The 18,159-nt window shown below is 38.7% G+C and overlaps 1 protein-coding gene across 1 annotated transcript; it reads right to left on the bottom strand.

Moving 5' to 3' along the window:
• Positions 1-3,165: 3,165 nt before the first annotated feature.
• On the bottom strand, positions 3,166-4,068 carry LOC307198180 (olfactory receptor 10J5-like; the record flags this gene model as incomplete). Its single annotated transcript, XM_079944919.1, is given in 2 exon segments — positions 3,166-3,783; positions 3,787-4,068. Coding segments are annotated over 2 exon segments (900 nt in total).
• Positions 4,069-18,159: the final 14,091 nt, after the last annotated feature.

The raw sequence follows: 18,159 nt of genomic DNA on the forward strand, positions 1-18,159 counted from the left end.
TACTTTGTCATTTTCTGTTAGTTTACTTTAGGTGAGGGAAGTCTATATGGCAGGCAGAGGGAATATGATATGATATGTCTATCCAAACAAAAGCTGGAAATTCCTGGACAAGACCTTATACTTAATATTTGTTCACACATTCATCTTTCCAAAGGTTTATTAAGTACCTATTATTTGTCAAGCTAATATTCAATACAGCAATGGGCATACAGAGATGAATAATACCCACCTGCTAGTACATCTAGTTTTTTCAGGTCTGTGTGTCTCTGCTCAGGCTCTTTTCTTTCCCTTGACTGTCCTCCCTCATCCCTCCCCCAGACTTCAATTGACCCAATGCCACAAAAAGTTAATTAAATATCACCTCTCTGAATTATTTTCTGACCTTCTAAATAGATTTGACCAGTTCTCTTTTTTGCACAACACTCCTGACCCCAAACAACAATCCTGTACGTATGCCTATAGCAAGTTTTGGTATTCTTTGCTATTTTGTCTGTCTTCCCCATCAGACTGTGAATAACTTGAAACAGAGTCCCTGCATTACTCGTTACTGTAACCCCACAGCTAGTTAACTGCTTAACGCACAGTGCTTGAGAAATACACATAGACTGAATAAATAACTGACATTATGGTTATTTTTCTGATGCACAGAAGAGATAAACAAAAAAAAGTGCTAAAAGAAAAGAGGTGTTTGCAATGCACAAGAGAAGCAAGATGAAGAAATATGGGTAGAGTGAGACATTAGAGAATTATAACAAAAAGAAAGAAGATAATGAAGATAGCCCCCACATTAACCAGCAATCTAAGTAACATGCATAATTACAGGAGAGAGCAATAAAATGATTCACTGTTCCTGATTCATCATACTGGAAGGATATGAGACCACATAGGCCTACCCACTTTTGTACTATTTGTTGCACTTCTCCTGTAGGAGCTGCTTTCTCCAGTGAGTCTAAAGTCATGCAAAGTGTGTAAAACAACTAACATTAGTGGGCAATTCACTGATGCATCAGGTGTGAGGGGGAAGGGCAAGAATGATGTTTAAATGCTTAGGAAATGGAGGGGATGGAATGGGAGAAGGCCAGAAAACTTTCAACACAGAAGACCACATGTGCCTTCTGATATCTCTCCACCCCCCATTATCCCTCAGCCTCCTAGCTGAGAACCACACACACCTTCTATTTCCCCAACTTAATGAAAAATAGCAGTGCCCACATAGGCAAAAGTGTACAGGGTCAAAGAGTGCTTCTCTAAGAGAGTTTAAGGAAATTATGGAAGCAAATGATCTATAAAAGAAGAAAATTGGATTCTGTGGTATATTTCTGCTAGGATTTGAGGGAAGAAATACTTATACCAGAGAAAATTCTTTGAGAATATGATGGAAATGACACATTCATACTTGTGCACAAAATCTAGTAAATAATTCCATAAAGTTCAAAACCCCTCTAAGCCCTTCCAAACACTACTCCTCAAGGCACTATGAAGCTCAGGTTGAGATACCTCTCCTAGAGGGATACCCAGCGATGTTTATCACGGAGACTCTGACATCAGCTATGATGTCACGCAACTGTGAGAGCCTGCAACGAGGGACACTGGACAAAGAACCCCAGCCCTGTTGACCTCCTCACATCAGGATCTGTGGAACAGAGAGTAAATTACAGGTCACCTAGAAGATGCAGCAATACTATTTCTGTGGCTCAGAACAGAAAAATAAAACTGGAAAGTAAGGGACAGGAACTACCCTGGGGATGGAATCACAATGGAAGTGTGTGAAAAGACATGTTGCCATATCAGTGTCTCTTGGTATCTTCCAGCTCTGTCTCAGAGCAGAGATAAACTAGTAGTAAGATCCACAAAAAAATATTCCCACATGGACTTCCCTGGTGGTGCAGTGGTTAAGAATCCACCTGTCAAGGCAGGGGACACAGTTTTGAGCCCTGGTCCAAGAAGATCCCACATGCCGCTGAGCAACTAAGCCCACGCGCCACAACTACTAAGCCTGCGCTCTAGAGCCTGCAAGCCACAACTACTGAGCCCACATGCTACAACTATTGAAGCTTGCACTCTAGATCCTGTGCTCTGCAACAAGAGAAGCCACCACAATGAGAAGCCCACGCACCGAAACGAAGAGTAGCCCCGCTCACACCTAGTAGAGAAAGCCCGCGCACAACAACGAAGACCCAACGCAGCCAAAAATAAATAAATTTACAAAAAGAAAAGTTTATTAAAAAATATTCCCACAACCTTCCTCATTGAGGATATAAAATAACGTAGCATGAATATGCTTATTTTGATATACATTGTATTGGGAGAAGGATAAGTTTGCACTGTTGCTGTTAGAAGGGAATTCAATGACACTTGCCTTAGACTCTGCAATCAGAATAGCCCGTATCTGAGAAAACTACTTCAATGCCACTGCAGTTACTACATAGAAGTTTTAAATCTGAAAGGCTTCCATAGGTTGAAAAAAGAAGTGTGTTTATAACAAGTACATCTGGATAAAAGTGCAGTTACAGAGAACAGCCACCAATACATTCTCTCCCAGCTTAGCCTCTAGGAATGACAGAGATTTTTGCCTTGATTGCAAAGAAGGAAGGGAGACACACAGAAATGAATATTAGCTAAGGAGCTAACATGGCTGGATAATGAAAGAAATGACCCTTTTTGCTGAGGCTGTTCATTCTTCAATCAGCAAGAATTAAGAAAATTGTTTCTGAAATGACTGTCACGGGGTAAGTGATTTAGCTTCTGAGAATGAAAGCCATCCTCAGGCTGTCTCTGCAGCTTCATTTCCTAAGACCTCTTTCACATCTGTTCCAACTGCCTTTTCTCCACTTCTCCTTACCAGACTAGGTCAAGGATTTGACTGTCTGAGAGGAGCCAGGTAAAGTGAGGGCCAAAAGAGGTTTGCAAGCAGAACTCCTCAGGCACAGAAACAAGTAGTCTTAATCTGGCTTGGAATGATTCTTGTATCTGGTAACAAAATTTGACAGAGCAAAAACCTTGCTTTCTGCTTTTCCCTTAGAGCATGAGAAGGAAAAGCATTTCAACTCTTTGACATTATTCTCCACAAACATTGTATTTGATGAACTTGTGAATCATGGCATGCTTGTGAGTAGACACACATTACACTGGACAAAAGGTCTCCTGACAAAACAATTCAATCTGTTAAGAAATATTTCTGCCCACAGCTCTGCATAGGGCATCCTTGACCTCGTTGCTCCTCAGACTGTAAACAACAGGATTCAGCAGAGGAGTGATGATGGTGTAGGTCACAGAGAGAAGAAGATCTTTTTCTGTTGCATTTTCTGACTTGGGCTTGAGGTAGGCAATGGAGACACAGCCATAGTGGACCATGACCACAGTGAGGTGGGAGGCACATGTGGCAAAGGTCTTCTTCCAGCCCTTGGTTGACAGTATCTTAAGGATGGAAGAGATAATGAGGATATAGGAGGTGAAGAACAGGCCCACAGGAACAAAAATCACATATGAACTTACACCATAATTGATAATCTCATTGATAGTGGTATCAATGCTAGAAAGTTTCATGACTGGGTAAATGCCACAGAAGGGCAAATGGAACATGGCCATTATACGGAGAACTGCCATAACCAGACCAGTGCCAAAGGACACACAGACTAACCTAGCACACACTCCTTTGTTCATGAGGACTGTGTACCTCAGGGGCTTGCAGATGGCCACATAGCAGTCATAGCCCATAGATGTGATCAAGAAGCAATTATTAGTGGCCAAGATGACAGAAAAGAACATCTGGGTTGCACAGCCTTACAAGGAGATAGGCTGGTTATGAAAAATAAGACCAGAAAGCACTCGTGGGATGATGACCAATGTGTACACGGTCTCAGAACTAGCCAGCATGTTCAGGAAGAAGTACATGGGTATGTGGTGGTGAAGATCAACACAAATGATGGTCACAATGATGATGTTCCCAGCCAGAGTGAAAATGGAGATGGTAAGGAAAACCACAAAGAGGGTTATCTGGTGCGTTCCAAAGACAGAGAAACCCAGGAAGATGAATTCTGCCACTTCTGTGAAGTTCTTTCTCTGCATTCTACTATATCAGTGCCCTAAAGCAATAAAAGGAAGCAGTCATCAAGGGGAAAATTCCCATCAGCAACTGGACTTCACAGCAGGGACAATGACAGCTGAACTGAGAAAGTGAGTCCAATTCCCCCCTTGTGACAAACAAGCTCACACGTATGGCCCTGGCACAGAAAGAAAGATAACTACTTTTGTCTCTTTGGGGCTTATACATGTGAACATGATCAAGATGGAGCAAACTTCCCCTGTGCATGAAGACTTCCAAGCAAATGCTCACCACACACACATCATAGTGATGTTAGGAAGGGGAAGAGAACAGCCAGGAAAGAGTCATGCTCTGGGTCTCTATCAGTAATGATATCCACCACTTAAACTCTAGGAACAAAGGGCTCACTAATAAAGTGCATGTCAAGAAAATGATAAAAGTGAGAGTTTCGAGGGGGATTATAGCAGAAGGAAGTAGACTTGAAGATGACGAACTGTGATAAGCAGTCCCTGGATCTGGTGACAGGGCCACCAAGAACTTTTACACAGTATTTCAGTTGAGTTCTGAATCTAGAAACCTCATTTCAGAGAGAGAATGTGGTCCAAATATGTCACCACACCCTCAAAGAACAACTACAGAACAACTTCTGTTGTGATCACTCTACTGAAAGAGTTCACTCAAGTCCCGCCACAGTAATCTTTTTTGCTGACTCCAGTAGTACTTTTAAGAACGAAGTCAGGAAAAGAGTTGGGTAATTGGGAGAACATTGTTTAGTCTCCACTGTGATAGGAAAGGATTAGGACAATTCAAGGTGTGGACAAGGGAATGTAAGTACCAGAGTTGAGAGAGGAGGAGAAAGGAGTCTGCCAGCTACTTGGAGCTGAACTGGCCTACCAATTGTTTTTAATTGGAGTAAAACTGCTTTACAATGTTGTGTTAGTTTCTGCTGTACAATGAAGTGAATCAGCTATATGCATATCTATATCCCCTCCCTCTTGGACCTCCCTCCCCCCCTTCGATCTAGGTCACCACAGAGCACTGAGCTAAGCTCCCTGTGCTATACAGCAGGTTCCCACTAGCTATCTATTTTTAAAAATCTGGTGAACACAGAATTTGATATGATTACAAGAAACAGAGTGCACTAGTCCCCTCTGTTGAAAAGCAAGAGTACACAACCTGTGTGGACAGCATACATCTTATCCTGTGGTTCTCTACAGTGACCATTCCATTGTCCTCCCTCCTTTCATTTTCAGAATTACTGAAATAGACTTCCTCTCCTATCCCCCATAATTCCCTGAAAGTTGGCTTCATCACGGTCCCTCCCACAAAACTGTTCTCTCAAATGTCAAAGAAGTCTTCACTGCTAAAACTGTCAGACTTTGCTTTTTCCTCTTTCTCTCGTCCTTCTGATTCATTTTACACTTCTGAAAACCCTGCCTCCTGGAAATATTCTCTGACCTTGGTTTCCATGACACCACACTATTTTTTCTCTTTTCTCAGCACTCAGTTCTCTTCCATGAAGCTGCTCATTTCACCTATATTGTAATTGGAAATGTTGTTCTTTGGTCAATCCTTGGCCCTTGCTATTTTCTGTCCACGCTCGCCTCAATTTTTTCAGTTATAATTTCTAAATTAATTGCTCTCAAATCTCTATTTCCATCAACAGTCTTTTCTCCAAGTCTATGATGTACCTTCCTCTGGACTTCTCTACTTGTGGGTCTTGCTGACATAATAAACTTTATTTTTTCAAAAACTAAACATCTACCCTCTCAGATTTGGAAAAGCCTCTCCATCTCAACTTCTCTGTCTTCCTCGATGACCTCACCCATATTCAAGTCAATCAAGGTCAGCATTTTGGAGTCATATCTACCTCATCATCACATTCAATGTAATTCTTCCTTAAATAATGTCTACTGTCTATTCCATTTTCTGGATTCACAATGACCCTCATAAGATTAGGATACCAAATCCTCTAGTCAGGATAATAAAACATACGCCCATTCTAAAATGTATATGGAAATGCAAAGAACCAAGAATGCCACAGCAATATCAAAAAATTTTTTAAAGTTAAAGAACTTACACTACTGCAGTTGAAGACTACAGTAATCAAGGCATCATGGTATTGGTGTAAGGATAGACATACAGATCAATGAAACAAAACACAGTCCAAAAATAATCCACACATATACGATCAACTGATTTTTGATAAAGTTCTAAAGTATCTCAATAATAGTATTTTCAACAAATGTTGCTGGAACAACTGGATATCTAGATGGAAAAAAGATAAACCTCAAATTTTACCTCATGCCATACACAAAATAACAACTCAACATGAATCAAAGACATAAATATAAAAGTTAAAACTAAAAATTCTAGACAAAAATGTGATAAAATCATGACCTTGGAATGAGCAAATTTCCTAGATACAAAATAAAAAGCATAAACTATAAAAGGACAAAATCACAAATTGAACTTCATCAAAATAAAGCTTCTATTCTTCAATAGACATTGTTAGAAAAATGAAAAGGAAAGCCACAGACTGGGAGAAAATATGCACAATATATATTCTGAATAAAAGTTTAGATATATGTAAAGAATTCTTACAACTCAATACTAAGACGTATTTTTGAAATTGGAAAAATATTTAAACAGACATTTTACATAAGAAGATATACAAATGGTCAATAAGTGCATGAAAGGATACTCAACATCATAACATCATTAGCCACCAGAGAAATGTAAAATAACACCATGAGATACCACTATACACTCACTCAAATGGCTAAAATTTAAAACAAGACCTAATATTGTCAGGGAACTGAAAGAACTGGAACTCTTAAACATTGATGGTGGCCATGTAAAATGGTACAACCAATCTGTAAAACAGTTTGGTATATTTTTAGAAAGGTAAATATATGCTTATCCCATGATTCAATATTTTTGCTAAGTATTCACACAAGAGAAATTAAAACATGTGTCCACACAGAGACCTGTACATGAATGTTCCTAGCAGCTTTATTCCTAAAAGCCAGAAACTGGAAACAACTCAAATGTTTATGGTGTATCTGTGTAACAAAATACTGCTCAGCAATAAAAGGAACAGATTACTAATACAAACAACATGACAGATCTTTTAAAATGTTATAATGAATCAAAGAAGTTAGATACAAAAGAGCGCATACAGTGTAATTCCATTTATAGGACACTCTAGAAAATATAATTTTATTCTACACTACAAGAAAACAAGCAGTAGTTGCCAGAACTGTTAGGGAATTGACTGCAACAGAACACTAGAGAACTTTTAGGGACGAAGGGAATGTTCTTGATCATGATGGTAGTTATACAGGTACATAAATTTATCAAAATCCACCAAAATGTATACTTAAATTGGCACATTTTGTTGTTATTTACACTGCATGGTATTTATCATACTGTATAATATTGTATAGTACAATATTATGTAATCTATTACAGCTCATCTAAGTTGATTTTTTTAAAAGATTCTCATTTGGCCACAAATAAGATTCTATGCCTGCAAATCTGTCACTGCTAGATCCACAGTTCCTTAAGGTCTCATTGTGATGTAAGAAACATGGGAATTTTCTAGGACTTGGAAAATCTGGAACCTGATCTGGAAACTGCCAATGTCAAAACATGTGGTCTTGGGTGAACCACTTAAAATTATTCTTGGTATACCCCTCTGATAGGAAGAAGCTACTCAAGAATTTGTAAAAAGTCAACAAAAACAAAGAAGAAAACAGTGTGAGACAATGAAAGATGAGAGAGACAGAGAGAAATGTATTTGTAGATTCTCCTCTTGGGAAAATAAGAACACTGAAGTGGAGTAATATACAATGAAAAGATAGTATAGCAAATGTTCTAATCATGAAGATTATATTCCAAATAAAAGAAAAGGAGAACAAAAGTTTGAAGATGCAATAAGAATTGCATTTATAAGGAAAAACACTATTACAGAATTTATTGATACTTACAACGTATCATGTACATTACTTATATTTTTAACATCTTTATTGGCGTATAATTGCTTTACAATGGTGTGTTAGTTTCTGCTGTATAACAAAGTGAATCAGCTATACATATCCCCATATCTCCTCCCTCTTGCATCTCCCTCCCACCCTCCCTATCCCACCCCTCTAGGTGGTAACAAAGCACCGAGCTGATCTCCCTGCGCTATGTAGCTGCTTCTCACTAGCTATCTATTTTACATTTGATAGTGTATATATGTCAATGCTACTCTCTCACTTCGCCCCAGCTTACCCTTCCCCCTCCCCATGTCCTTAAGTCCATTCTCTACGTGGGTGTCATTATATCTGTCCTGTCTCTAGGTTCATCAGAAGCTTTTTGTTGTTGTTGTTGTTAGATTCTATATATATGAGTTAGCATATGGTATTTGTTTTTCTCTTTCTTACTTCACTCTGTATGACAGACACCGGGTCCATCCACTTCACTAAAAATTACTCAATTTCATTTCTTTTTATGGTGAGTAATATTCCATTGTATATAGGTACCACATCTTCTTTATCCATTCATCTGTCAATGGACACTTAGATTGCTTCCATGTCCTGGCTATTGTAAATAGTGCTGCAATGAACACTGTGGTACATGACTCTTTTTGAATTATGGTTTTCTCAGGGTATATGCCCAGGAGTGGGACTTCTGGGTCAAATGGTAGTCTAATGGTAGTCTAATCTAATTTTAGATTTTAAGGAACCTCCATACTGTTCTCCATAGTGGCTGTATCAATTTACATTCCCACCAACAGTGCAAGAGGGTTCCCTATTCCCCAGCAGTTATTCTTTGTAGATTTTTTGATGATGGCCATTCTGATTGGTGTAAGGTGATATCTCATTGTAGTTTTGATTTGCATTTCGCTAATGATTAGTGATGTTGAGCATCCTTTCATGTGTTTTCTGGCAATCTGTATATCTTTCTGGAGAAATGCCTATTTACATGTTCTGCCCATTTTTGGATTGGGTTGTTTGATTTTTTGATATTGAGCTGCTTCTATATTTTGGAGAATAATCCATTGTCAGTTGCTTCGTTTGCGAATATTTACTCCCATTCTGAAGGTTGTCTTTTCATCTTGTTTATGGTTTCTGTTGTTGTGCAAAAGCTTTTAAGTCTCATTAGGTCCCATTTGTTTATTTTTGTTTTTATTTCTATTTCTCTAGGAGGTGGGTCAAAAAGGATCTTGCTGTGATTTATGTCATAGAGTGTTCTGCCTATGTTTTCCTCTAAGAGTTTTATAGTGTCCGGTCTTACATTTAGGTCTTTAATCCATTGTGAGTTTATTTTTGTGTATGGTGTTAGGGAGTGTTCTAATCTCATACTTTTACATGTACCTGTCCAGTTTTCCTAGCACCACTTATTGAAGAGGCTGTCTTTTCTCCACTGTATATTCTTGCCTCCTTTATCAAAGATAAGGTGACCATATGTGCATGGGTTTATCTCTGGGCTTTCTATCCTGTTCCATTGATCTATATTTCTGTTTTTGTGTCAGTACCATACTGTCTTGATTACTGTAGCTGTATAGTACAGTCTGAAGTCAGGCAGCCTGATTCCTCCAGCTCTGTTTCTCTTTCTCAAGATTGCTTTGGCTATTCAGGGTCTTTTGTGTTTCCATACAAATTGTGAAATTTTTTGTTCTAGTTCTGTGAAAAATGCCAGTGGTAGTTTGATAGGGGTTACATTGAATCTGTAGATTGCTTTGGGTAGTAGAGTCATTTTCACAATGTTGATTCTTCCAATCCAAGAACATGGTATATCTCTCCATCTATTTGTATCATCTTTAATTTCTTTCATCAGTGTCTTATAATTTTCTGCATACAGGTCTTTTGTCTCTTTAGGTACGTTTATTCCTAGATATTTTATTCTTTTTGTTTCAGTGGTAAATGGGAGTGTTTTCTTAATTTCACTTTCAGATATTTCATCATTAGTGTATAGGCATGCAAGAGATTTCTGTGCATTAATTTTGTATCCTGCTACTTTACCAAATTCATTGATTAGCTCTAGTAGTTTTCTGGTAGCATCTTTAGGATTCTCTATGTATAGTATCATGTCATCTGCAGTGACAGCTTTATTTTTTCTTTTCTGATGTGGACTACTCCTTTTCTTTCTTTTTCTTCTCTGATTGCTGTGGCTAAGACTTCCAAAACTATGTTGAGTAACAGTGGTGAGAGTGGGCATCCTTGTCTTGTTCCTGATTTTAAAGAAAATGGTTTCAGTTTTTCACCATTGAGAATGATGTTGGCTGTGGGTTTGTCATATATGGTGTTTATTTTGTTGAGGTAAGTTCCCCTCTATGCCTACTTTCTGGAGAGTTTTTATTGTAAATTGGTGTTGAATTTTGTCAAAAGCTTTTTCTGCATCTATTGAGATGATCATGTGTTTTTTCTCCTTCAGTTTGTGAATATGGTGTATCACATTGATTGATTTGCATATATTGAAGAATCCCTGCATTCCTGGGATAAACCCCACTTGATCATGGTGTATGATCCTTTTAATGTGCTTTTGGATTCTTTTTGCTAGTATTTTGTTGAGGATTTTTGCATCTATGTTCATCAGTGATATTGATCTCTAGTTTTCTTTTTTTGTGACATCTTTGTCTGATTTTGGTATCAGAGTGATGGTGGCCTTGTAGAATGAGTTTGGGAGTGTTACTCCCTCCGCTATATTTTGAAAGAGTTTGAAGTGGATAGGTGTTAGTTCTTCTCTAAATGTTTGATAGAATTCGCCTGTGAAGCCATCTGGTCCTGGGTTTTTGTTTGTTGGAAGATTTTTAGTCACAGTTTCAACTTCAGTGCTTGTGATTGGTCTGTTTATATTTTCTATTTTTTCCTGGTTCTGTTTTGGAAGGTTGTGCTTTTGTAAGAATTTGTCCATTTCTTCCAGGTTGTCCATTTTATTGGCATAGAATTGCTTTTAGTAATCTCTCATGATCCTTTGTATTTCTTCAGTGTCACTTGTTACTTCTCCTTTTTCATTTCTAATTCTGTTGATTTGAGTCTTCTTCCTTTTTTTCTTGATGAGTCTGGCTAATGGTTTATCAATCGTGTTTATCTTCTCAAAGAACCAGCTTTTAGTTTTGCTGATCTTTGCTATTGTTTCCTTCATTTCTTTTTCATTTATTTCTGATCTGATCTTTATGATTTCTTTCCTTCTGCTAACTTTAGGGTGTTTTTGTTTTTCTTTCTCTAATTGCTTTAGGTGTAAGGTTAGGTTGTTTGAGATTTTTCTTATTTCTTGAGGTAGGATTGTACTGCTATAAACTTCCCTCTTAGAACTGCTTTTGCTGCATCCTATAGGTTTTGGGTCATCATGTTTTCATTGTCATTTGTTTCTAGGTATTTTTTTGATTTCCTCTTTGATTTCTTCAGTGATCTTTTGGTTATTTGGTAGTATGTTGTTTAGCCTCCATGTGTTTTTATTTTTTACAGGGTTTTTTTTTTTTTCCTGTAATTGATATCTAGTCTCATAGTGTTGTGGTAGGAAACAATATTTGATACAATTTCAATTTTCTTAAATTTACCAAGGCTTGATTTGTGACCCAAGATATGATCAATCCTGGGGTATGTTCCATGAGCACTTGAGAAAAAAGTGTATTCTGTTGTTTTTGGATGGAATGTCCTATAAATATCAATTAAGTCCATCTTGTAATGTGTCATTTAAAGCTTGTGTTTCCTTATTTATTTCATTTTGGATGATCTGTCCATTGATAAAAGTGGGGTGTTAAAGTCCCCTACTATTATTGTGTCACTGTCGATTTCCCCTTTTATGGCTGTTAGCATTTGCCTTATGTATTGAAGTGTTCCTATGTTGGGTGCATACATGTATGTTACTTAAATCTGAGTGAATCTGTTAAGGAAAGGGAAAGAATTTAAAATATGCAACTTGGGCCAATCTCCTGAAAAATATTACAGGAGAATTACTCCTGCAGAAAATGAACAAACAAAACTCTATTGCCTCTTCTCCAGAGACCTTGAAACACAAACTGCAAGATGCCAGGGATTATTTTAAAATTTGTGAATATTATAGGTATGTGAAGAAGCCAGAGAAAGAAAAACACTTGATCATAGGATGGGAAAGAATCTGCTAGGCTGTGCTCTTTATTTTTTTTCCCAAGCCATGAGCCCAATTGGCATATCTTTGTAGTTTCTCACCCCAGAACTCCAGATCCTGGCCCAAAAGATCTGCAGGAGCACAAGGGACTAGAGCTTGCTTAAGTTATAAAGACATGCAGGTATCCCCAGCTCCTTGCAAAACTAATCTGAAAGCATCTACAAAAACAAAAAAAACTGGAACTTCCCTGGTGTCCAGTGGCTAAGGCTCCACTCTCTCAATGTAGGGGGCCAAGGTTTGATCCTTTGTCAGGGAACTAGATCCCACATGCCACAACTAAAGATCCCAGAAGCCACAATGAAGATCCCATGTGCTGCAACTAAGACTTGGTACAGCCAAATAAATAAATATTAAAAAAAAAAAAACAGGAAATTCCCTGGTCGCACAGTGGTTAAGAATCTGCCTGCCAATGCAGGCAAAATGGGTTTAAGCCCTGGTCCGAGAAGATCCCACATGCCTCAGAGCAACTAATCCTGTGTGCTACAACTACTGAGCCTGTGCTCTAGATCCCACGAGCCACAACTACTGAGTCCACGTGCCACAACTACTGAAGCCCGCATGCCTAGAGCCTGTGCTCCACAACAAGAGAAGCCACTGCAATGAGAGGTCCGCGCACCACAATGAAGAGTAGTCCCCACTCGCAGCAGCTGGAGAAAACCCACACACGGCAACGAAGACCTAAAGAGCCAAAAATAAAGAAAGAAAGAAAAATAAATTAAAACAAATAAACAAATCCTCGTGCTTCTTCAGGGATTTATAATCTTATAATCACTTACTCTCTCTAGATAGGACTGTAGCCTAGAGAAAGAGAGACACATGATGTGCACGCTGGCCCTGAAAGCTATGTCCGTAGAAGGAGGAGAAGGAAAACCTATAAACTCAGACATCATGAGAGGAATCTCCAAGGAAAAGCCATGTTGACTAGCCCTACTCTCCTGGGTCTCTTTTCCTCAAAAGTTCCTGAGTGTCTCAAGGGAACCACTATAGTCAGATTCCAGACAGGTGTCAAGGGATCTTACTAAAAAGGGGACTTCTTTATTTTTCCAAGTGGTTGGTGCTTTGTGATCCTGAAACCATCTTCTCAGATGGCTTCTCTATCCCTATCCTGGACTTTAGAAGACAGAGGATTAGCCTCTACAGTGTTTCCAAGAGAGGGCACTTATGTAAATAAATCCAGTATTTCCCAAGGACACACGTTTGTTAATAAATTCCATTTTAGCAAGATAGATATTCTTAGCCTGAGTATTAGTAGTTAGATCCCTTCTGGGAGACTTTCCAATTGGTATGGCATGTTCCTGGCATCTAGAGTTCCCTAACTTTGCCCCATGCCCACTCCTGTTGACTGATCCAAGTCCCTTTCCCCTGAGAATCCTTTAAAATTCTTCTGAGACTGTAGCAAATTATGTTGTAATGTTTCCATTTGATCTATGCTTATTCCTCTCTTTCCTATATGGAAGTTATAGAATGGTGTAAAGGCTTTAATGTACTTTTCCTTCCTCCTTACACCTTATGGTAGAAGGCCATTTCGTCAGCCTAGAATTATGCACTCTGATTTAATATAAACACATACATACACACACACACACACACACACACACACACACACACACACCAGGATCGGATGCAAGCAAGTCATCTCAACTATGGTGTCTGATTCTATCCAGTTAAATGTCCTTAAACCTCCAGAGCATTTCAGTGGAAGTCAGAATAAGGAATTCTTGAGTAGCCCCAAATCCTACTCTACCTTACGTTTCAAATCCAGTAACCTCTTGTTTCAGTCTTTCCCTGAGTTTATAGTGACCTTGATATCTTGCATAACCCTTGATTTTACAAGTTATCTGAAGCACATTCATAAATTCTATAGTTAATCCTCAGTTATTTCCAACATCTCTGCTTTCTCCTAGCCTAGGTTTCTCTCAGCTCTGACAAAGGCAATGTCGTTACAGATTCCCTTTCCCCCACACATTTTTGACATTTTTATTTTAACAAGATTTTGAATTTATAGAAAAGTTGCAAGTATAATATAAGGAGCTCCTACATACCCTTTTCCTGGATTCACCAATTGTTTACATTTTGTCCCATTTCCCTCATCATTTCTAACTAAATTAAGTTGAGAGTAAGTTGGGCACATCATGCCCCTACACTCTTAAATACTTCTGTGAGAGTTTCCTAAGAAAAAGGAAATTCTATTACATGGCACAATAAAACTACAAAAACACTGAGTCAAGAACCACTATCTCTCACCTCAACACTTACTGGCAGGAAACAGAAATTAAGACCCAGAATTCAGTTTTGCACATCACAATTCCAATGCTTCCCTTTCTGAAATGGAGAATACCCTATTCCTTCTTTAATTCTTCCTGACCCAGTAATGTTTTCAACCAGGGCCCTGAGAAAGGATAACTTATCCTAGAAAAGAAAGAGCAAGAGGAGAATTAGACACGCCCCCCACCTTACCTCTCCTCCTTCCACCTGATCAAGAACATTACTTCCCAAAGAAACTAGTCTCTTAGAGTGAATGATCACCCAGTACGTACGTCCATCTAGAAAAATTTGCAAATGTTCACCCCCAGTTTTCCACGTCCCAAATAATTTCTCTTACTTTCTTTTTTACTGCGGCTCGTCTGCTTCTCAGGCAGGACTGAATACCACTTTTTCTCTCTAAATCCCTTTTGTTCCCTCAAACTTACAGAAAACTTGAAGGTGCAATATAAAGAACTTTTTTTTCTTGAACCTTTAGAGTAAGCTGTTGACACAGGGCTCATCACCTTCAAATACTGTAGTATTCCCTACAAACAAAGACATTCACCTACATACTACAAAGCAATCATCCCAATCAGGAAAGTAACATTGACTCATCACCATCATCCAATCCTCAGATCTCATTCAGTGTTTTGCCAGGTGTCCCAACCATACATCCAGCTCAGACTCAAGCTTTGCATTTATTGGCATGCTTTATTAACTTTCTTTAATCCAGGAAAGTTCCTCAGTCATTCCTTGTCTTTCATAACCTGGATATTTCCAAAGATTACAGGTCAGGTATTTTGTTAAAAGTCCCTAAAGTTAGCAGCCACAGAGAACAGGGAGATCAGCTCAGTGATCTGTGACCCATCTAGAGGGGTGGGATAGGGAGGGTGGGAGGGAGACGCAAGAGGGAGGAGATATGGGGATATATGTATATGTATAGCTGATTCACTTTGTTATACAGCAGAAACTAACACAACATTGTAAAGCAATTCTACTCCAATAAAGATGTTAAAAAAAAAGAGAGAGAGAAAAACAAAAGTCCCTAAAGTTTATTTTGTCTAATGCCTTCTCATGAGTAGACTCAGGGTATGGATCTTTGGCAAGACAGAAGTGATGTTGTGTTCTTTCACTGCACGCTATCAAGAGGCACATGGTTCTGAATTATCCCACTTCTAATGGTGTACAGTTGGATTGCTTAAGGTGGTAGAAGTCAAGATTCTCTACTTTGAAGTTACTCTTTCTCTTTTAAATTAATATTTTTCAGGGAGGTAGTTTGAAACTATATAAATATCCTGTTTTTTATCAAACTTAATTATTCATCTATATCATTTTAGTTTCATTGTTTACTGTTTTATTCAGTGGGTTATAATTACTTTCAGTTTATATTGATTATTAAATTATTTCCAGTGGGATCCCCTTCAAGCTGGCTTTGATGTCCTTTTGACAGGTCGACATTATACTTTGATGATTTCCTTCCTTTCTGGCAAAAAAAAATAAAAAATAGTCTAGGCTCTCTCTTGTACCTTCCCTGCCTCAGACACGGAATTAGCTATTTCCTCAAGCATTCCTGGTTCTTTTTACTGATATACAGTATGTAGAACACAAGATCTGGATCTGCTTCCAGGCACTTGCATTGGAAACAGTTTTGGGGACACGCACGTGCACACACACACACACACACACACACACTCACACTGAAAACCATGAGCTCACAGCAATACCTCTAATTTCCATCTAACACTACAGGATATGTTCAGGTTTTCCACATTTTCACATTGGCAATTCTTTTCCAACAGTAAGAAATCAGATGCCCATTATCCTTCATATACTTTCTTATTTTCCAATTCCCTGTGTGTAGCTAACCTCCCTTCCTACCACTGTCCCTCACCTGCACAGATGTTCTCCTCACCCTGCTCCAACTCCCAGTCTCTGGGCTGGCTCCTGCTGCCTGCAATACAAATGGTCATTCCTCGGCCCTCTACATTTGCACTTGGTCACCAGTGTTCCCCACTAATTCCTTCCTCTGAGTGTGAATGTCTTCTTTGCTGGGTCCCATATAATGGATTTAAGTCTAAATCTTTCAGTAAGGGAAGAGTTAAGGAGAGGAAAAGGAAGAACCTTATTTGTTTGGGGTGTTTTTCACAAACTACACTGGTAATTTGTTGATTTACAATGAGAAATTGTAAGTATCAGGCATCTGTTATGTTCTCTGAACTCTGATAAGAACCTTTAATCCATGGGAATAAGCATAGCAAGGTGCTTGACTCAGTATTTTCCCTTCTTTTCTCTTAATTGTCTCTTCACTATTTTTTTTAATTCTACAAATTTGTATTACTGCTTGTTTAGTTCAAGAAATATCTAATGAGTCCCTAACATACACGAGGCAAAGTGCTAGATGATGGGTGGGATCCAGAGACAAGAAGGATAAAATAGAATCTTTTGTAAGGTTTTCTAAGGATGTTCAGATTAATATACAAATAACTGTGAGACAATATTGTAATACCAGAAAATGTCATAATAATGATTTTTCAAGAACTTACTCTGTAAAAAGCACTGTGTGCGTTTACTACTCACTAAAACCCCACAAAGGAGGGCAGTTATATTACTGTCCTCACATGAGGAGCTGCAGGGTCAAAAGTTTGAATACCTGCTTAAGTTTCCAAATTTAGAAAATAAGTGAGCTGGATTTGGAATCCAAATTTGTCCAAAATCTTTGCCCTTCATCACTATGACATTCAGAAGATGGAAACATCCCATCTTATCAGATCAGGAGAGACTTCAGGAAGCAAATGGCGTATAAGGTAGACATTTAAGAACTGGGGTTTTAAGAAACAGATATGCCTGAAAGCTACTTCGGTTACAGAGAAGAGAATGAATCAAAGGATTTAAAGGAGAGACTCAGGGCATGTATCCACAAGTAGAAGAGGTTGAGTGCACAGTGGGATTTGTGGAAGAAGTAAGACAAGACCAGTAGATTGGGAAAGAACTGTGAATGGTTCTAGACCCCAGGATGATGAGCCTGCATTTCATTCAAGATGCAAAAGGTAACCTAAGCCCAACTCCAACTCTAAACCTCACCAAGGTTGTCAGAGGCATGACAATGTGGAGGACTGCTTCCAGGAAGTGGCAATTAGGGTCTGGCCGGCTCAGAGGATTCAAACAGAAGGAAAAAAGGCTTCTGGAAGGTGGTTACTAAGTCAGAGCAATCAGTCCCAGAGGTTGGGAGGCAAGATGAAGTAAAGAGGATGAAGTGCTGACCAAAACAAAAGGGGAGTGGGCAGGAGGAAAATAACCAAAATAAGATGTAGAGCATTTTAATGGGATTAAAAGTGGAATAGATGGAATAATGTCTGTGTTTAAGGAATTTCAGTTTGATATATGGAGAGGAGAGCAAGGTTAAGTTATTGTAACTCCAATACATGATGGTTTAACTACAAAAGAGATGGAGGTCACTAGATGTAGCCCATCAAAAAAGTCACTCTCTTATCTGCAAAACCTAAGTACTGCATGGTACACAAGAGATGTTCACAAAAATTGTGTGTAGTGAGTGCACACCTGAATGGAAGGCAGTATTGCCACAGATAGACATTGAACCTCACCTTGAGAGGCTGGAGGCAGAAGAAAACAAAACTATCAGATTCTGACATCTCTGAGGATAGTGAGTGAGGGTCTGGGAGGGAAAGGGTCATGAGAAAGGGGAAAGGAAAAGGGACAGATGAAAGATGAGT

The sequence above is a fragment of the Stenella coeruleoalba genome (genome assembly GCF_951394435.1).
Source record: "Stenella coeruleoalba genome assembly, chromosome: 1".
Classification (NCBI taxonomy): Eukaryota; Metazoa; Chordata; class Mammalia; order Artiodactyla; family Delphinidae; genus Stenella; species Stenella coeruleoalba.